This window comes from Nannobrachium achirus, assembly GCF_963921795.1.
Source record: "Nannobrachium achirus genome assembly, chromosome: 19".
In the NCBI taxonomy this organism is placed as follows: Eukaryota; Metazoa; Chordata; class Actinopteri; order Myctophiformes; family Myctophidae; genus Nannobrachium; species Nannobrachium achirus.
The window spans coordinates 61,250,909-61,274,303 of record NC_137826.1 but is presented as its reverse complement, the minus strand read 5'-3'; the positions used below and the strand labels follow the sequence as shown (position 1 = coordinate 61,274,303).

Genomic DNA, 23,395 nt, shown 5'->3' with positions numbered 1-23,395 from the left:
GCCAGGGAAACGTGACGTCAACACGTTACGTTACGTTATCAGGACGTGATGACGTAAAGGCGTTACGTAGGGCTTCGGCGTTGGTTGCCAGACTTTGCGAAAGAAACAAGCAAACCAACAACAACTAAACACGGTTCTGTTGTGAAAATAGCAGATCTACATGCTCACAATGCCTTTCTCAATTTCTACCTCTATTTGACTATGTTTAATTTGTCATTTTAGAGGTATTAAAAAGTGCTTAAATTGTCACTTTAGAAATGTGCAGATACCCTCTATACACTTAAACTTTATGTTGGTTTGTTTACTGTTGAGAGAGAAAACAATGTTGCACATTAAGTTAATCATCTGGGGACCCCCCAAAATAATGTGGGGACCCCCCTGGGAGTCCCGACCCGCAGGTTGAGAACCACTGAACAACTAAACTTAAGAAACAAGACCAAATAAACGCTTCTGCTTATAAAAAGCAGACTTGGCAACACGGGTTCAAGTTGGCTCATTTGGCTTTCCAGTTTGGACATCCGCTATTAAGCGGAAACGGAAACGGACCCTTTGCTCCATGTGTGTGTGCGTGCAAATGACCGGATATCGTAGGGCGGGCTCTAGACCGAGGTGAGCACCAAGCAGCCAATAGGAAACCACAAACACCTTCCCTCTGCTTCCGGGTCGAGAATGTTGGTCTTCCGGGTTGAAGACGTCAGCTTCAGAGCAACAGAAACACTTTAGATTTGATGTCCTTTTATTTGTTGATAATTAATTTATAATAAACGTAAACAATGCATGTGTACAGTTTATAGTCAGCCTGTGTGAATGGACCACACTGACCCTGGTGGATGATTAGTTTAATTACAACATAGATGAACAGCTACAGTTAATCTGATAGATAAGATAGCTGAACAGCTACAGTTAATCTGATAGCTGACCAGCTACAGTAGCTGCTGCTCATTTAAATACATTAATATAGATTTATATAAAGTAATGATAAGTCCTTATAAGGCAGGCTAGCTGACAAGCGCTCACATGGAGGTGTGAACTTTAAAGGTAAGAAATCTGTTATTATTATTATTAGTGTGACACGAATCATAATTAGTGTCATCAGTGGCTCAGTCCTAGCTTGATTGATTGATTGATTGATTGATTGATTGATTCGAGAATTAGGCTAATTGTCAGGTTGAATAGGAAAAGATAGGCTACAGTTTCATGACAGTACAGTTCACTGGTACAAGGTCAACTAAGAGGAGATCCTAGTAAGCTTTTTGACTTAACTTTATGCATTTCATATAACATTGAATAGAACACAGCTCTTTGTGTATCTCATATAACATTGAATAGAACACAGCTCTTTGTGTATCTCATATAACATTGAATAGAACACAGCTCTTTATGTATCTCATATAACATTGAATAGAACACAGCTCTTTGTGTATCTCATATAACATTGAATAGAACAGTGCTTTATGTATCTTATATAACATTGAATAGAACACAGTGCTTTATGTATCTCATATAACATTGAATAGAACACAGTGCTTTATGTATCTCATATAACATTGAATAGAACACAGTGCTTTATGTATCTCATATAACATTGAATAGAACACAGTACTTTATTTATCTCATATAACATTGAATAGAACACAGTGCTTTATGTATCTCATATAACATAGAATAGAACACAGTACTTTATGTATCTCATATAACATTGAATAGAACACAGCTCTTTATGTATCTCATATAACATTGAATAGAACACAGCTCTTTATGTATCTCATATAACATTGAATAGAACAGTACTTTATGTATCTCATATAACATTGAATAGAACACAGTGCTTTATGTATCTCATATAACATTGAATAGAACACAGTGCTTTATGTATCTCATATAACATTGAATAGAACACAGTACTTTATGTATCTCATATAACATTGAATAGAACACAGTACTTTATGTATCTCATATAACATTGAATAGAACACAGTGCTTTATGTATCTCATATAACATTGAATAGAACACAGCTCTTTATGTATCTCATATAACATTGAATAGAACACAGCTCTTTATGTATCTCATATAACATTGAATAGAACACAGTACTTTGTGTATCTCATATAACATTGAATAGAACACAGTGCTTTATGTATCTCATATAACATTGAATAGAACAGTACTTTATGTATCTCATATAACATTGAATAGAACACAGTACTTTGTGTATCTCATATAACATTGAATAGAACACAGTGCTTTATGTATCGCATATAACATTGAATAGAACACAGTGCTTTATGTATCTCATATAACATTGAATAGAACACAGTGCTTTATGTATCTCATATAACATTGAATAGAACACAGTACTTTATGTATCTCATATAACATTGAATAGAACACAGTACTTTATGTATCTACTATTAAATTTTTCTTAGAGCCGCATCCCACTTCCAAGCCCTGTCACGCCCACTTCGCCTCCACTTCAACTCATAGGTAGAGCGTAGGGTGTCGGTAGAACGTACAGAATAACCGCCCATAACTCTATCATTGGCCCCACGTTGCCATGGTGACCGGTGATTGGCTCGTATTCCCAGCTATGGGACCGGCGGATCCAATTTCAACCGAGGGGGGCGTAGCCAGAACACACACACACACACACACACACACACACACAAATAGCTAATAGTTAGCTCACAACTTTCCACTTTTCTCTTTCACATCAATCGCAGTAACATCCGTATACACCACGTCATCGCATCACCAATATGTTTTATTTTTTATTTTTTTCAAAACTTTTTTTTTTCCTAATTTTTTTTTCTCAAAAAAGTTTTTTTGAGAAAACATTTTTTTTTCTCCCAAATTTTTTTTCTCAAAAAAATTTTTTTCTCAAATTTTTTTTTTCTCAAACATTTTTTTTTTTTCTCAAAACATTTTTTTTTCTCAAAACAATTTTTTTTCTCAAAAAAAACACAGATAGATGCAACGCGGCGACCTAGAGGGGAGGCCGGCGTAGCCGGCCGACCTTCTAGTCTCATATAACATTGAATAGAACACAGTGCTTTATGTATCTCATATAACATTGAATAGAACACAGTGCTTTGTGTATCGCATATGATATAACATTGAATAGAACAGTACTTTATGTATCTCATATAACATTGAATAGAACACAGTACTTTATGTATCTCATATAACATTGAATAGAACACAGTGCTTTATGTATCTCATTTAACATTGAATAGAACACAGTAAGTACTTATTTAAAAGATCTGTTAAACAATTATTAAATGACAATTATTAATTAGAGAGACCACACAATATGAATAATCTGTACATGTTTTACCTGTTTCTGTAGTTTATTATTGGTATTTTAATGTAACTTAGATTTTGACTGACAAGTGTCAGTTGTTGTTTGTTTGAATATTGTATGTTTGTGCTGTTTTTTGGACCCCAGGAAGATTAGCGACCGCGGCAGCTAATGGGGATCCAAATAAAGAATAAAGAATGTGTATATATTTTACATATATTTAATGTATATTTGATATATTTCCAGATGGTCCAGGGAGTGTACATATATTTTACATATACTTTATATATATATATATATATATATATATATATATATATATATATATATATATATATATATATATATATTTTTTTTTTTCCAGATGGTGCAGGGACTGTACATATATTTTACAAATATTTATTTTATATATTACAGATGGTGCAGGGAGTGTACATATATTTTACATATATTTACATATATATTTAATATATTTCCAGATGGTGCAGGGAGTGTACATATATTTTACATATATTTTACATATATTTACATATATATGTTATATGTTACAGATGGTGCAGGGAGTGTACATATATTTTACATATATTTTACATATATATGTTATATATTCCAGATGGTGCAGGGAGTGTACATCGGCATAGAGAGGGCCAGAGGGGATGGTCCACTCATCATGAGTATATATTTTACATATATTTAATATATATTTTATATATTCCAGATGGTGCAGGGAGTGTACATCGGCATAGAGAGGGACCGCCCCCTCATCATGAGTATATATCTTACATATATTTAATATATATTTTATATTATTCCAGATGGTGCAGGGAGTGTACATCGGCATAGAGAGGGACCGCCCCCTCATCATGAGTATATATTTTACATATATTTAATATATATTTTATATATTCCAGATGGTGCAGGGAGTGTACATCGGCATAGAGAGGGACCGCCCCCTCATCAGGGTCCCCTTCCCCCACCTGGCCGTAGGAACCGTCCTATTGGCCCTCACTGGACTGATCATCTGTCTGGTCCTGAGTCTGCTGTACCACTACTCTGAGAGTACTTATACTCACTGTATGGTGAGTACTTATACTCACTGTATGGTAGGTCTGCTGTACCACTACTCTGAGAGTACTTATACTCACTGTATGGTAGGTGTATGAGAGTACTTATACTCTGAGTCTACTGTACCACTACTACTCTGCTATGAGTACAGTTAAAGAGAGTCTACTCTACCACTTTGCGGTTACACATCGACACTAGAGGATGACATTTGACAGGAATTCCCGTGGGTCACGTGATTCCCGTGGGTCACGTGATTCCCGTGGGATTCCTGCAGGACGAGAGTCTAATTTGTATGAGGCTTAATGCCGTGATCGGGACGTGAGGGGAATCCTCCCAGACCGCAGAATAACCTGCACCAGTCACAGCTGCTGCTTTTGGTCTCTTGCTGCATGTCAAAGTGCACGCCCATTCCTACTGAAGCTTCAAGCCTGATCTACAAGCCTACAAGGTGGCACGGAAGCAACGCATTGTAGTCTTGGGGATCTGCTATGTTAATATACACGCGACACATTCCTACGGCTAATCATACATCACACATGAGATGCATTGCAAGACTACATCTGTAATATATATACACGGAAGCAACGCATTGTAGTCTTGGGGATCTGCTATGTTAATATACACGCGACACATTCCTACGGCTAATCATAAATCACACATGAGATGCATTGCAAGACTGCAGCGTTTACGTTGAACTGCAGTTGAGACAGTTGAACAGAGCGATGGACATGAAATATGTGTCAAAGTGAACTTTTATATTCTAACCCTCTAACCCTAACCCTAACTTTTATATTACTCCAAAGGTGCGGAGATTGTTGACAGAATGTTACATGACGTCCATCATATTGAAGTGGTTTGTTTGGATATCTCAACTCAAGTCAAAACTAAGTGACGCACGCAACTCAAACCAGCTGTCGTCGGCGCAACAAGACTATAGAGAAACAGAATAAAAGCCATTTCTACCTTTAAAGTTCTTTGAGGTCCGAGAAGAGTATGAAAATGTGTCTGCAATATCCAACGTATGTGCGCCAGGCCGCCAGCCCTGCAATGCTGTAGCAGCCTAGCAAAACAATATTGCCTCGTCTTTGGATACTTATATAACTAATAATACTGTAACTATGTATATAACATATGTGTCCTCTACCGAGACTTCTAGTGAGTATTAGTAACGTGTGTGTGTGTGTGTGTGTGTGTGTGTGTTTGTGTGTGTGTGTGTGTGTGTGTGTGTGTGTGTGTGTGTGTGTGTGTGTGTGTGTGTGTGTGTGTGTGTGTGTGTGTGTGTGTGTGTGTGTGTGTGTGTGTGTGTGTGTGTGTGTGTGTGTGTGCGTGCGCGCGTGCGTGCGTGCGTGTGTGTGTTGCAGGTGTCTAACTACCTCCCCTCCATCAGTGCGTCCATCAGTCTGGTTCCAGAGCGCTACATCTGGCGGAGCTGCATCGGGCTCCACAGCGCCCCCCGCTACCTGATCACTGCCAGTTACTGCATGCTGTACTGGAGACGCAGCAGCGACCTGACCAGCCGCGTACTGACCGCCGTGGTGTGTGTTTGTAGCCTGGCCGAGAACACTGGACTGCTGCTACTGACATATGTGTCCTCTACCGAGACTTATAGTGAGTATTATTATTAACATGTGTCTGTAGCCTGGCCGAGAACACTGGACTGCTGCTGCTGACATATGTGTCCTCTACTGAGACTTATAGTGAGTATTATTAACATATGTGTCTTATAGTGAGTATCAGTAACATATGTGTCCTCTACCGAGACTTATAGTGAGTATTAGTAACATATGTGTCCTCTACCGAGACTTACAGTGAGTATCAGTAACATATGTGTCTTATAGTGAGTATTAGTAACATGTGTCCTCTACCGAGACTTATATGTGTCCTCTACCGAGACTTATAGTGAGTATTAGTAACATAATGTGTCCTCTACCGAGACTTATAGTGAGTATTAACATATGTGACTTATAGTGAGTATCAGTAACATATGTGTCCTCTACCGAGACTTATAGTAAGTAGCAGTAATATATGTGTCCTCTACCGAGACTTAAAGTGAGTATCAGTAACATATGTGTCCTCTACCGAGACTTATAGTGAGTATCAGTAACATATGTGTCTTATAGTGAGTATTAGTAACATATGTGTCCTCTACCGAGACTTATAGTGAGTATCAGTAACATATGTGTCTTATAGTGAGTATCAGTAACATATGTGTCTTATAGTGAGTATTAGTAACATATGTGTCCTCTACCGAGACTTATAGTGAGTATCAGTAACATATGTGTCCTCTACCGAGACTTATAGTGAGTATTAGTAACATATGTGTCCTCTACCGAGACTTATAGTGAGTATCAGTAACATATGTGTCTTATAGTGAGTATTAGTAACATATGTGTCTTATAGTGAGTATCAGTAACATGTGTCTTCTACCGAGACTTATAGTGAGTATTATTAACCCATTTAGGCCTAGAATTATTGAATGCTTTAACCAGTGAAAAATAGCAGATATACAAGCTCACAGCGCTGTGCCGCGCTGTGCCTTGCCTGCCAAACTACAACCTCCAAGGGCCCCCGGAGCTCCAGGGACCCCCAAGTCCCTGGGGGACCCCCAGGTGTAAAAAATGACCAAATGTGCAAAAATGACCAAATGACCACCCCAACGGGGCTGCTCACGGGGAATTCCCGGGGACCACCGACTCCTGGTGCTCCAGAACGGATGCAAAAGTGGTGGCGCCCCCAGTGGAGGACCCCCTCCACTGCACCTCACATAAAATGCCTTAACTCGGGCTAGGAGCGACCGGGAGAGCCCGGGGCCGGTACCTATTCGTCCGCCTCTGCGGCGCGGAGACCCCACCCCTCATTTCTCACATGGCCCTCTTCTAGCGCCACCTTCAGGCCGATTCTTGCAAAACACATTTTTGGACACTGCTCCTACAATCTTTGCTCTAAAATCACGCAAATCGCTACACAGTTTGTCTACACTCATCTCATCAACATGGATCTGTCCCATATAGTGCCACCTTCAGGCCGAATTTATTAAACACATTTTTGGACACTGCTCCTACAGATTTTGCCCTAAAATCACACAAATCGGTACACAGTATGTCTACACTCATGTCATCAACATGGACCTGTCCCATAATAGCGCCACCATCAGGCCGATTTTTTCAAACACATTTTTGAACACTGCTTCTACAGATTTTGCCCTAAAATCACACAAATCGGTACACAGTATGTCTACACTCATCTCATCAACATGGACCTGTCCCATTTAGCGCCACCTTCAGGCCGATTTTTTAAAACACATTTTTGGACACCTACAGATTTTGCCCTAAAATCACGCAAATCGCACAGTATCTCTACAGTCATGTAATCAAAACGCATCTGTCCCATCTAGCGCCACCATCAGGACGATTTTGGTACAACTAATTTTTGGCCTATTTGTAGAGCTCCCGATTAGGGAGTCTTACTGGTTAAACTAATTAAAGGCTTCTGCTTAACCTTCCATCTCAGGCTCACCTCACTGCTAATCACTTCCTAAGCAAGGGGCGGCTCATACACTACACCACTAAAGCCCCTTTTCGACTGCAGCTTTAGCACCACACTACACCACACCACACCACACCACATAAAAATATCTACATTTTCCATTACACAAAAGTACCCCATCGGTAAGAAACAAATTGACCCTTTTAACTGTGATTATAATACAATATAACATTTTATTACAACTATCCTAAATTATAATGGATTATAACTGTGATTATAATACACTTAAAGTATTAATGTATTACTATGATAATTATCATACACTATAATAGATTATAATAGTGGTTATAAGTAACACAATTATCATGTATTACAACTATATCCTGGTGGTCTAAATGAAAAGTCAGTGAGTGATCAGTCATTATGAAGTGTTTGGCCCTGTTTGGCCTAGCTCAGACCTACTCTAGATTGGATACTTTTTAGTACCATGTTTAGTACCACTTTCACACCACTCTACCCAGATCCTTGTAGTGGAAAACCTGGCACAAGTGGGCGGTGTGGTGTGGAGTGGTGTGGTGTTGGGCCAGTGGAAAAGGGGCTTAAGATACCCATGTACCTGAGTAAATACTGGTCTACAAGATACACTACACCACTAAGATACCCATGTACCTGACTAAATACTGGTGTACAAGATACACTACACCACTAAGATACCCATGTACCTGACTAAAATACTGGTCTACAAGATACACTACACCACTAAGATACCCATGTACCTGTCTAAATACTGGTCTACAAGATACACTACACCACTAAGATACCCATGTACCTGACTAAATACTGGTCTACAAGATACACTACACCACTAAGATACCCATGTACCTGACTAAATACTGGTCTACAAGATACACTACATCACTAAGATACCCATGGCATGTACCTGAAAAAATATTTCCTAAACTTCAAGGATGTTCACAGTTATGATATGAATATAAGTAGGCTATACATTACATGAATATAAGTATATATTATATGAATACAAGTATATGTTATATGAATATAAGCAGGCCTATATATTATATGACTATAAGTATATGTTATATGAATATAAGTATATATTACATGAATATAAGTAAATATGATATGAATATAAGTATATATTACATGAATATAAGTATATCTTACATGAATATAAGTATATATTACATGAATATAAGTATATATTACATGAATATAAGTATGTATTACATGAATATAAGTAAATATGATATGAATATAAGTATATCTTACATGAATATAAGTATATATGATATGAATATAAGTATATCTTACATGAATATAAGTATATATGATATGAATATAAGTATATCTTACATGAATATAAGTATATATGATATGAATATAAGTATATCTTACATGAATATAAATGATATGAATATAAATGTTATATTGTGTTCCAGGTGTCCATAAGAACTCCTTCATCGTCTTCATCGGTGGTTCTCTGCTCCACATGTTGTTAACATGCAGGATGTGGTACTCTATCCAGAAGTACTCTCTACATACTGAGGTATAAATACTCTATCCAGAAGTACTCTCTACATGCTGAGGTATAAATACTCTATCCAGAAGTACTCTCTACATGCTGAGGTATAAATACTCTATCCAGAAGTACTCTCTACATGCTGAGGTATAAATACTCTATCCAGAAGTACTCTCTACATGCTGAGGTATAAATACTCTATCCAGAAGTACTCTCTACATGCTGAGGTATAAATACTCTATCCAGAAGTACTCTCTACATGCTGAGGTATAAATACTCTATCCAGAAGTACTCTCTACATACTGAGGTATAAATACTCTATCCAGAAGTACTCTCTACATACTGAGGTATAAATACTCTATCCAGAAGTACTCTCTACATACTGAGGTATAAATACTCTATCCAGAAGTACTCTCTACATACTGAGGTATAAATACTCTAAATACTCTCTACATACTGAGGTAAAAATACTCAGATATTGATCATATTGATCATATTGATCATTGATCATATATTGATATTGGGGGGGGGGGGGGGGGGGGGGATCTACAGCACATCCACTACAGCAAGGGTCTTCAACAGGGGGTCCGGGAACACTAGGGGGTCCTCAGAGTTACTACAGGGGGTCCTCCAAATCGATAGAAACTTTTTTTCAAGGCATTGTGAGTTTGGAGATCTGCTATTGTGGCAAAGAGGTTTGGTGTAGAGGTGAAAAAGAGCAGACTAAGTACAGAGTGAAAGGTCAAGTTTATTAAGTATTGAATCCAAGATACTCTGATGATTGTGCCGTCAAACAATGAAACCATATGGAATCTATGAACAGGTTGAGGGGGTCCCTGCTTCATCTCTCTCTCAGCTAAGGGGTCCCTGCTTCATCTCTCTCTCAACTAAGGGGTCCTTGGACTGAAAATGTTGAAGACCCCTGCACTACAAAGTACTGCTGTGTAGTACTTTGAAATTGGCTCATATCTATCTTTCTCTCTCTCTCTCTCTCTCTCTCTCTCTCTCTCTCTCTCTCTCTCTGTCTCTCTCTCTCTGACAGGAAGTGACATCATACCGCTGGAAGCTCCGCCTCTTCCTGTTCAACGTGTCGTGTTGCCTGGCAGCAGGATATTTCTTTAGACGACACAACAAGTTCTGTGAACCGGGAGGTATGATGTCACTTCCTGTTAGCTTAACTAACCCTTTACTAAACACAACACGTTATGATGTCACTTCCTGTTAGCTTAACTCATTGAGTGCCAATCCCGAACTAGTTCGGCTTTATTATCGTATCGCAGAGTGCCGATCCCGAACAAAAAAATTTTTGAATTTTTTTTTTTTTTTTTTTGGACCCCATCAAATCTAGTGAACATGATTTCAATCGCGATTTTGCATGTTCCACCCCCATACAACCCCATCTAACATACAGGGCAGCCATGTTTGTTTACATAACATGTAAAACATAATGGCGATTATCTCAAGAATGCCTGAACGGATTTCCAATCGGATTTTTTTGTTTGAAAGCTGTGAACAAACTGCACAAATCCACTCCAATGCAATCCAGGATTTTTTAGAGCTCATTCTTCTCTGTTTTTTTCCCATGCATGAGGTGTGCAAGGTTTAATCATGGCTAAGTTGACGAAAATAAGGCTTCTAAAATGCTTGGTAGCCAATAGCTAACTTCAAGCTAACTTCATCCTCTTCCTGTACATGCACAAAGGAAAGTGTTCAGGCAAGTCATGGCTGCAGGGCTTCTGCATATACCAGCATATCTCTATGGGATTTTCTATGGCCACTGGGCGCCCTCTAGTGGTGAAAGGGGTTGCACTAAATGAGTTAACTAACCCTTTACTAAACACAACACGTTATGATGTCACTTCCTGTTAGCTTAACTAACCCTTTACTAAACGCGTCCAGCAGATTACCAAGCGTGTCTATGAAGGGAGCGCTCGTTTTATGGTTAGATGTCACAGTTATTGTCCACGACATTAAGTTATTGTCCACGACATTGCAAGCGGCGCGAAGGCCAGCGGACCTTGGTCCTGCTCTTCGCCCCCCGAGCGCCGCAGGCGCGAGTGGCCGCGAAGAGCCGGCCAGGGCCGCGCGGCCGGCGGAGCGGCGTGCGAGTTACGAAGCCGTGGTGAATGCAATCGTTATATTTATCGTGCAAGCGCACGATAAACGCAATGATAATTGGGTTTTGGTGCACCCTATGGGTGCACCTCGCGCGGTCCAAGTGACTACAACCGAGCGCTCCCTACGTCCGGTTCAGCCAATCACAGGGGGCTTGGGGGAGACCGGAACCAGACCGGAACAGGGACAGCCTTGGGCATACGCCAGACGCTTACTAAACACAACACGTTATGATGTCACTTCCTGTTAGCTTAACTAACCCTTTACTAAACACAACATGTTCTGTGAACGGGGTGGGGGGGTGAGTCAAGGCCCTATCATAGTACAGTCTAGGGTGATAAGCTATCATAGGGTTAGGGTAGCCACCTGTAAGCTCCAGATGCGACTTTAAAATTCTGCTCATCACATACAAAGCCCTGCACGGGCTTTGTATGTACACTAACATACGTAACATAACATATGACCTATATTCTGGATATGTACACTAACATACGTAACATAACATAATAATGACCTATATTCTGGATATGTACACTAACATACGTAACATAACATAATAATGACCTATATTCTGGATATGTACACTAACATACGTAACATAACATATGACCTATATTCTGGATATGTACACTAACATACGTAACATAACATATGACCTATATTCTGGATATGTACACTAACATACGTAACATAACATAATAATGACCTATATTCTGGATATGTACACTAACATACGTAACATAACATAATAATGACCTATATTCTGGATATGTACACTAACATACGTAACATAACATAATAATGACCTATATTCTGGATATGTACACTAACATACGTAACATAACATAATAATGACCTATATTCTGGATATGTACACTAACATACGTAACATAACATATGACCTATATTCTGGATATGTACACTAACATACGTAACATAACATATGACCTATATTCTGGATATGTACACTAACATACGTAACATAACATAATAATGACCTATATTCTGGATATACGTAACATAACATATGACCTATATTCTGGATATGCTGCCCCCCTATAAATCAGGGTGCATCCTTAGGTCCTCAGATAAGGCCCTCTTGAAGGGCTTAAATACAAACCTGGTTACCCAGGGCGATCTGGCTTTTGCCTCCCGGGCACCCAGATTATGGAACGCACTGCCGGTGCACCTTAGGCTAGCTTCATCCCTGACTCTGTTTAAGTCACTTCTTAAAACACACCTCAGACCTGCCAACCCGTACGCATTTTGCGTACTAAGCACGCATTTTAAGGCTCTGTACGCAGGTACGCAAACTCCTCTAACGGCTACGCATTTTTGGTTCGGGGGAACCATGGTAACACATAACACATTCTGCGTTGTGTTGTGAGGCCAACATTTTTGCTCCATGCCGTGTAGTTCTCCCAGGCACCACTCCCAGGTGTGTGAATGGGGTGCATGGCGCTGCGGAGCACTAGAACGGAAGCGATGCTCGTTTTGTCGGTAGAAGAAGAATTTAACGCGGACGGAGTTTGTTTTGTTTTGGTCATAGAGTTATAAGAAGAAGGTTTTGGTTTAGTTTCAGCATGCACACATCTCACAGCGACGCGTTATCGCTCGGATTTCACATAGCGGCGATATTAATCAGATTAATTTATAAAGAAGATACTACGGAGAATGGCCGTGGTGTGCTGCCAACGAGTCTTAACAGGTAGGCTAATAATAAACTTTTAAAACCCTCCTCTGAGGTGAATTCACATGTCATAGCAGCCACGAGGGTGAGAATTGGTGAAATCTCGTACTATGCCTAACCTAAACCTATCTTGCGACGCTGGTGAAACAAAACAACGAGCGGCTGCGGTCCGCCTGGAGCTGTGGTGTTGTGTATGAAGTGTTGTAATTCGTCATACGACGGTGTTGCAGCGAGCAACCAGTCAAAACGTGTGACCCAGGGCTTAGTACAATGAACTGATATACATTGGCCATGATTGGATAACATACTGGGCTGCCTGTTCCACTTTATCTCTAAATGAGTATGAATGAATGAATTAGGCCCATGTGTATTGTCAAACACATTAACAGTGAACAAATTATTTATCACCTTTGAATATATGAAGACATTAATGGTCTATCAACAATGAGTAGCCTGCAGCCTATATGAATGAATATACAGACTAGGCTGTATGTGATCTATACACAATGTAGGCCTATATATCATGGATGGAATAGAAACCTACATGAGTTGAATACCTTCAACTTCATGCAAATCATGCACAGACATATGGTTTTATTTAGGCTGCTCAATTAACAAAGACACAGGTTTATGTAAATAGCCTACAATGAAAAGCTATTTTGCAATTTGAATAACAGGATTATATTGATGTATGTTCATTCCTGAAGTCACTGGTGACTGTTTTGCGAGTCTATTGTTAACTAACTCTGAGCAAGTGCAGTTAGTATATTTTATTAAAGATTTGTCAACAATATTGCCAAAGCAACATTACTGTATTGCCTGGTAATACTAGCCTCCAGACCAAATGCATTTTTATTTAAGAGGTTGTTCTAACATCTTGCCTCCTCCTATTAGTGTAAGTCAAGACATGCAATGTACTACATTTCTGGTGTGAAATTTTGTTAACATAACTGTAAAGGTCCCACCCAAAAAGGTGCATGGAACCCCCCAAAATATACGCTGTTTTGTGCGGGAAAACAACAAAAATTGCACCGCGGGCGCTGCGCGGGCGCCGCGCGGGCACTTCGTGCCCGCGCATGAGTACTCCAAAAAATTTGCCAGGGTTGGCAGGTCTGACACCTCTACACCAAATGTTTTTCTTAACTGTTTTATTTATGTGATAGTACACATTTTATTTTGTGTTTTTAGTGACTCTTATTGATTGTGTGTTTTTTGCCATGATGTTTGTTGTTTTTAACCTTGCTCTGTGCAGCACTTTGTAACTTTGTTTTGAAAGGTGCTATATAAATAAAATTCATTATCATTTACTTTTACTAACACTTTATGATTACAATAAATGTACCCTCATTGATTCCAGAAGGGGACCCGGATGCATTTGGGTCTCCATCCCAAATTAATGGGGGTAAATTTACTATAATCAATTTTCTGTTTTAGTCTCCATGGCGTGAGTAATCAATAGCAAAAATTCATTTTCTGTCTGTCTGACTTTTCCGTGTGTGTGTGTGTGTGTGTGTGTGTGTGTGTGTGTGTGTGTGTGTGTGTGTGTGTGTGTGTGTGTGTGTGTGTGTGTGTGTGTGTGTCTCCAGTCTACACAGTGTTTGCCCTCCTAGAATACTTGGTTGTGGGCTCCAACATGGCGTTCCACCTCACTGCATTCTGGGACTTCAGCAACCAGGAAGTACTGGTGGCCACGCCCCCCGAGGACAAGAGATACTGAGCACACACACGCACACATGCACGCGCACGCACACACACACACACACACACACACACAGAAGACTAAAGGAAGTAGAACGCCACAGGACAGCCAGCAACACATTCCATGACATCAGACCCACTCCCTCCCCGCTCCGCTCCACATCAGTATGACGTCAGGCCCCGCCAGCCTACATGAAGACAGAGTATGTCAGCATTAACATGTCAAACCTTTTCATGTCAAGGACCCCTAGAGGTACATGCATTTGACCACACGGACCCCCATCTCAAAACATGCTGTTCCAGGGACCACCTGAGAAAGAAAGCTTTGACTTACAAATGTTCGCTTTAAACAAATGTATGAATTCAAAGATTTGCACAAATGTTCATGATTTTTTCAAAAAATGCAGATCTGCAAGCTCATAGCGACCCCTCCCAAGGACCACTGGGGGTCCCTGGACCTTACTTTGAGAAGCACTGCCAGTAAACAGTAAACATGGTCTGTTATATCCGTTGTAAAGACAATCTGACTGAATGAGTGAATGAATGGATGAATCTCTTAAAGGAACAGTTCACTCTCACTAATGCTCATTATAAAGGAGCTCTGAAGTCCTGGCGTCACTGCCACTAGATGGCGCTATTGCACAGGTTCACAAGTAATTTGTTGTTGCGACCGTCAGGCCGCAGTTAGTACGAAAGGTTCCGAATGATGTCCGTCACTGAGTGAGTGAGTCAGTCACACTAATCACTCACATGTGTCTGTGTCATTAGCGTACATAGGGACGTTAAGCAACGGCAGCTACGGCAGTCCGCTCCGGTAACCGGACATTTATCTGCCGTTGCAGCCGTTCCTCCTACTGCGGCAGAAGCTACCTTTCCACGTAGCGTCAAACGTCTGCTGCAGAGACATGTCAACATGAGAACCAAAGAGTTCAGTAAAAGGGGTGGCTGTTTGCCTAACGGTTTGGACTGCTACGGCGAGTGCGTCATAGCAGCTGTACTTCCGCCTGACGGGGCCGTCCTGAAAACCATGCTTGCTTAAAGTCCCTATTAAGATGTTGCGACACCCCGACCGAACCAATTCAAACTGCGCTCTAAGAGTGGAGTATGAATCCACCCTTGAAATAACAATGTGAACCCGGGTAAATATGGGTGAAGTTTAATGAATGAACTGGTATGTACTGTATGTGACCACAGTTCAAAGGCAACTTGTTGGTGATTAATCTTGTGTATAAAACTCATGTTTCTAATACATATAAAAGTCACATACTGTACGTGTGTGTGTACATGTTTTAATAGGTGTATGAGTGTTTGTACAGCTGACTGTATGGTTACTATGTTTACCATCTGTTATTATATTTATATTTGATTGACAGACAAGTATCCAATAAAAAGATAATTTTTCAGAGAAACCAGAAAGACGTGTTTGTGTCTTAAGGACTGCAGGGTTAACATGTTGTGTTCCATATTGTAATCAGGGCAGGAGTTTCAGGGAGGCCATGAAGACCATGGCCGTCGTTGCCCCTCTGAGGCCACAGTGGGGCCTTAATGCCCCTCAAACCAATGACATGACCTGCGTGACGTTGGAGAGTGCGTTCAGTGTGGCTTATTTACGAACGACCAGTTAAGAGCAGGTTAAGAAAGAGGCAGCTGTGCGCTTTTTCACTCTGAACTCTGGAGGTAAACTTTCTGAAAAGCAGCAGTTGCTAACGTAACGTTGATATTGAAAGGATATGTAATTCCTAACTGTTACGCCCACAGGGCCTAGGGGTGTTTGCAGGGGTAACAAAGGCAAGGTGGTAATGCCAAAGAAGTAGTTTTATTACAATAAATCAATGATAATACAGATAGACCTACATGGAAATTGAAAGGTTGCCTTCTCAGTGGTGAGACAGGGCGGGCACCCGACAGGAAACAAACAAAACACAGAATGCTGTCCCTAAACTACAAATGTTAACTCCCAAACTAACTGACTATCACCCAAACACTTCCCTACCTGACTACACTACCTAACCTAACCAAAACGTGACATAGTGGTAACCCAGCCCCCTACCTAGACCTAACACAGTGAACTACAATATGGAAATACTTACTAAACTTACCCCTGCTCACCACTGTTAACGTGGACTCTGAAGAGCAACCTGTACATAGACACAAAAGGCTAACAAAGATGGCTACATTTTACACCTGCTCCGGTGGGCACGCTGTCACTAAGCTACTCTCACAACTCCTCAGACAGAGTGACAGCGGCCATGACTGACTTCTTCATGGTGCTTTTATAGGGGGCGGACCAAGCTCTGATTGGCTGGAGACTGCAGAGTGATAGGAACCTTCATCCAGCAGGAACCTGCAGACAGGGACCTAGACAGGAGTGCGCACATCCAACATGGAACCCAAAGCAGCAGATCCCCACTCTTAATGTATTTAGCCTTTATTAACCTTGTCCGTAACACTAACATTGGCATACCTGCTGTTAGTTTACACGTTGATGCGTGTGTGAAACTATCAAGCCCAAACGACCAACGAAGCTGCAAATGCTGCATTTTGCGGTCATTTCCTCCATTGTTCACAGCTGAGAGGCGCTCGAGACATGGCCATGAAAACCAACCAATCAAAACACCGCACTGCCGCACCACACCGTCGAACCCCATCTTCTGAGTAGGGTTGGTGAGTGCGTGCACTCAACACACTGGTGTGTCGCGCACTGGATTTCCGAACGACAACACACCAAGTGCACCGAATAAACGAACGACAACATGGCACACCAGTGCGTTGAATGCACATTTCCGAATGCACCCTAAATGTCAATACATCCAACTAAATAATGTAAAGTAACAGAAGGCTAACATAATGCTCATCATTATCACTTGTAAATATCTCCTATTTCACTGTATTATTATGTATTTTCCCCCCTTCTTTTGTCCCTATGCATAGCATAGCCTACTGTGTTCTATCCGTCTGTCATTCAATGTTATATGAGATACATAAAGTGGTTCCTGTGTAAATAAGCCATAAAGCTTACTATATCTCCTTTTAGTTGACCTTGTACCAGTGAACTGTACTGCAGTTTACAGTTTACAGTTTAGGCATTTAGCAGACGCTTTTAATCCAAAGCGATTTACAATAGCAGATAAAAAACATCACAATAATAAACAAGATAATAAGTCAGTACATTAACAGCAATATAACAATGTAAATGGATATCTATCTAGAGAAAAACACAATATAATCAAAGTTCTAAAGAACCTAAAAAACAAAAACAAATGCTAACTAGCTTCATGTATGGTCATTGATTTTACTGTAGTGCTAAGGGTTTAGGTGGAGTCTGAAAAGGTGAGTCTTCAGTCCACGGCGAAAGCTAGCGAGTGAGTCCGTTGTTCTAAGTGCGACAGGGAGTTTATTCCACAACTTGGGAGCCAAGAGGGCAAACTGTCTCGGACGAGTGGATTTTTGCCCTGGAGTTTTTAGCGAGGGTTCTGCCAGCATCCCTGTGTTGGCTGATCTAAGTGAACGGGTGGGGGTGTAGGGGTTCATCAGGTTTTGGAGGTATGGAGGAGCCATACCTTTGGCTGCTTTGAAGGTCAGCATCAGTGTTTTGTATTCGGTGCGGGCCGCAACCGGGAGCCAGTGGAGGCTGCGGAGAAGGGGAGAGACATGTGAGAACTTAGGTTGGTTGAAGACCAGTCGTGCCGCGGCATTTTGGATCAGTTGGAGAGGTTTAAGTGCACATGCCGGGAGACCAGTGAGGAGAGAGTTACAATAGTCAAGTTTTGATATGACAGATGTCTGAATGAGGAGCTGCGCTGCCTCCTGGGTGAGGATTTAAGGAACGGTCTGATTTTACAGATGTTATAGAGTGTGAACCTACAGGACCGGGTGACTGATGCAATGTGTGCCTTGAATGACTGTCACAAAACTGTACTTTATCCTGTTGCAAGCTGACAATATACTTCAAATCAATCAATGGTAATAGTTATATTGAACTGTACTCTCATGAAACTACTTTTTCCTATGCAAACAGCAACCTGTCAATACTTCAATCAATCAATGATAATGATTGATTGAATGACAATTAACTATGTATAGGCTAATGTAATTGACAGGGTGATAAATGTAAATGACATTTAACTATTTATAATGTAATTAACAGTGTGATAAATATAAATTACATTTAGCCTAACTATTTATAATGTAATTGACAGGGTGATAAATATAAATTACATTTAACTCATTTATAATGTAACTGACAGTGTGATAAATATAAATTACATTTAACTATTTATAATGTAACTGACAGTGTGATAATGTCAGTGTTCATGTTTACAGCGCTTTGTTCATCTGATTGTATTCAATGGCATATGTGTCGCCCTCATGTGGACAACATGAATAACTACATTAGAAGTCGTCAATAAATCCAGTTTTGTTCATAAAATAAGAGCAACATGACGCAACATGGCGCCAGTTTATACAATACAAGCTGTTCAAATCTACAAGCTCACAGTGAGACGCGTTGTGAGCTTGTAGATCTGCTATTTTCGGTGAGGGACAGAACAACAGAGCTTCATGTGGATATGCTGCTAGCCATAGCATGCTAACTGGCTAGATGCGGCAAGTCAGAGGTAGCCATAAAGACTACACTTAAGAACTACAAGTTCCATAAACCATGGGTCGCTGGAAGATAGATAGAAACCTTTATTATCCCAAGGGGGAAATTCAGAAGAACTACAGTCTAAGAACTACATGTCCCATAAACCATGGGTGGCTTTAAGAACTACATTCTAAGAACTACATGTTCCATAAACCATGGGTCGCTAGAAAGAAAGAACTACATTATTGGCGCGTTCGGAAATGCGCACTCAACGCACTGGTGTGCCATGTTGTCGTTAGTTTATTCGGTGCACTTGGTGCGTTGTCGTTCGGAAATCCAGTGCGCGGCGCACTGGTGTGTTGAGTGCACGCACTCACCAACCCTACTCAGAGGATGGGGTTAGGCAGTGTGGTGCGGTGGTGCGGTGTTCTGATTGGTTGGTTTTCATGGCCGTGTCTCGAATGCTTCTCAGCTGTGAACAATGGAGGAAATTACCGCAAAATACAGCACTTGCAGCTTAATTGGTAGTTTGGCCTTGATAGTTTCACACGCATTAACGTGTAAACTAACAGCAGGTATGCCAATGTTACATCTCCTTTCAATATCAACGTTACGTTAGCATACTTAGCAACTGCTGCTTTTCAGAAAGTTTGCCTTCAGAGTTCAGAGTGAAAAAGCACACAGCTGCCTCTTAAAACTGGTCGTTCGTAAATAAGCCACACTGAACACACTCTCCAACGTCACGCCCACTGTACTCACTACACTGAGCACACACCCGGTGCGGGTTTCCGAACGCACCCTATATAGAACGACATGTCCCACACACCATGGGAGGCTTTAAGAACTACATTCTAAGAACTACATGTCCCATTCACCATGGGTGGCTTTAAGAACTACATTATAGAACCACATGTCCCATAAATAGGGTTACCAACCGTCCCGTAAAATACGGGATCGTCCCTTTTTTAGAAACTAAAAGACGTGTCCCGTATTGAACTGAAACGGGACGCTCTTTGTCCCGTATTTTAAGGTTGGGGGATAAATATGAATGACGGGATGATTTAATTGAGAAATGACAGCGATTCTGCCTGTCAGAGAGCTTCCACTTCCACTCTGCTCTCCTCTGAGACGATAAGTGCTGCATCCCATTGCTGTGAGAGGCGCTGCGCTGTTTGTAAGCAGCTGATTGGCTTATTAACATACGGCTCTGAGTGTTGCTAAGACACAGTCTCCGCCCCCTACACACTCCCTTCCCAAGCATGGGCTGTAGGTTCACTCCACAAGTTGCCTGCGAGAGACGAAACGAGTGCGTGCGAGCGACCATACGACAGTGCTCGGCTCAGAACATTGTTTAATGTCTTAAAAAAAACGTGTGACAGAAGATTGTGTACAAACATATTAGACATGAATCCATGATAGGTGATAGGCTAAACAAAAAGGTGAAAAAGCAGGCAAGCAACAGAAAATAAGCCATGGATATTGGTATTCCTGGGAACACTACAGTAATCTTGTCTGCCAACTAAAGCGACCCCAGACAGGCTGGTATGTGAAATAACATAAGCATGCGTTGATTTTGTTTTTAAAACCTAATGGTTATTGCTGTATGCCAATATGATTAAGTGTTGGGTACCAGAGAGTGGGCACATAAGGACCAGGTAGACTTAGGCGATATGTTTTGGAAAATTGAGAGACACCCGAATTAATATTGTGAAAGGAAACATATGATTTAATAGAGGAGAATACCCATTTTAGCCAACTTTATAACCGAAAATATCCGATTTTTCGGCCCAAAGACACCCAAATTAATATTGTGAAAGGAAAAATATGATTTAATATAGGAAAATGCCCGTTTTAGCCAACTTTATAACCGAAATATGCGATTTTCGGCGCCGCCTTTGGCGGCGCATGTTTCCTTAGAAAGTGTCCCGTATTTGAAACTCTGGGAGTTGGCAACCCTACCCATAAACCATGGGTCGCTAGAAAGAAAGAACTACATTATATAGAACTACATGTCCCACACACCATGGGAGGCTTTAAGAACTACATTCTAAGAACTACATGTCCCATACACCATGGGAGGCTTTAAGAACTACATTCTAAGAACTACATGTCCCATACCATGGGAGGCTTTATGAACTACAGTCTAAGAACTACATGCCCCATTCCGCTTCACGTGTCAACCAAACGCAACCATGAACGCAACCGAACGCAACGTGAACGCTTCCGTTGTAATGTTTACTTTATGCTTCTGCTCTATGAGGTGTCGTGTCGCACGCCGAAAATACAGATCTACAAGCTCACAACTCGTCTCATTGTGAGCTTGTAGATTTTAACAGCTTGTATTGTATAAACTAGCGCCATCTTGCCCTTTTTATTGTTTTTAAACATCGTATTTTAAGAACGGAGTGAAAACTGGATTTATTTACTTCTACGTGTAATTATTCATGTTGTCCACATGAGGGCGACAAAGACGTTGAATACAAACATACAAACACATTATTGCAATGATTTACATAAATGCCGTGTTTTTTGTCAGTCAGTCAGTTAGTGATTAAACACCTCTCTTTTCTGAACACTATTTATCTCTTCATGGGACAACAGTGAAGAAATGAAACGTTGATACAATGTAAAGAAGTAAAGTAGTCAGTGTACCGCTTGGATAACAGTGTCATTTTATTGTCCCCTCAAAATAAAAACACACAGCCATTATTTCAATGATTTACATAAATTTCAGTTCAATTCAAAGGAGCTTTATTGGCATGCAAAAACATGTTTTATTTATGCATGAATATGTGGCTCACACCTACTGTACATGAATGACTTCACCTTGTGTATTTTATTCATACACTTTACTGTATAAAGAAATAGTTCCAACCACAGCCCCTGATCAGTAGTTGGACTGCTGCTATGTGGGATGCATTTTATATAGTTTTAATGCATTGTGTATTTTATGTATGTTTTATTGTTGTATACTGACTGGCTGGCTGTGGGCCAAAGACACTTTTACATTTTATGCTAAATTTGATGGACAATGAAGTTTTCTTTTCTTATCTTATCTTATTTTATCTTATCTCATCTGTAAAAGCTCTTCCTGTTCTGTCCATATATGTGACCGAACACAGCTGAGGGCTAATCATTGATTTTGTTTTATTTTTAATTGTTTTTATTTTTTCATTTTAATGTTTTCATTTCATTTGAAAGCTGGGAATCATAGCTACAAAATTATATATTGGTTGTGAAGATTGACCCAACAGTTTTGTAGATATGGCTTATAGAGTTATGCCATGCAGAAATACTAGATCTGAGAAATTCAGCCTTTTAGATGAAATGTAACCTGTAAAATGTGAGGTTTCTCTTCAAATTAATTAAATGTCTTATTTACATGCAGAGTTAAGCTCTGGCGTTTAAGTGAAATGTAGCCTGAAATTTATGAAATGCGAGTGGGGTGGCTCAGAGTAGATGACAGAGTACAGCAACTTGCAATGGGCCTGGTGTACAAGATACACTACACCACTATGATACCCAAGTACCTGACTAAATACTGGTGTAAAGATACACTACACCACTATGATACCCAAGTACCTGTCAAAATACTTTATAAACATTAAGGATGTCCATAATTACAACACCAGAGGCAGCGCCACAAATCACTTTCAACCCAGAGTCAAAACCAACAGAGGGTCAAACTCTTTTTTCTGCTATACCACCAAAATGTGGAAAGCCTTACCAAAGGCCATAAAGGAGTGTGGATCACTAGCATCCTTTAAAATTGCCCTGAAAAACCACTTACAGGCAGTAGCCGTTCGCAAATGGTAAAAAAATAAAATTACCTAGCCCAACCCTACCCTCCCCTGCCCCTTCTTTGTATATACTTACTTACTTACTGTTTAGACTCTTTTTTTTTTTCACACCGTCTC

At 40.4% G+C, this 23,395-nt stretch overlaps 1 protein-coding gene across 1 annotated transcript; it reads left to right on the top strand.

Annotated features, from left to right (window-relative positions):
- The first annotated feature begins 699 nt into the window (after nucleotides 1-699).
- LOC308305025 (post-GPI attachment to proteins factor 2-like) lies at nucleotides 700-16,100 on the top strand. Its single transcript, XM_080749664.1, has 6 exons — nucleotides 700-1,038; nucleotides 4,211-4,378; nucleotides 5,726-5,972; nucleotides 9,311-9,417; nucleotides 10,433-10,541; nucleotides 14,782-16,100. The coding sequence occupies exons 2-6, from the start codon at nucleotides 4,211-4,213 to the stop codon at nucleotides 14,910-14,912; spliced, it is 762 nt and encodes a 253-aa protein (XP_080605790.1). The 5' UTR covers nucleotides 700-1,038; the 3' UTR covers nucleotides 14,913-16,100.
- Nucleotides 16,101-23,395: the final 7,295 nt, after the last annotated feature.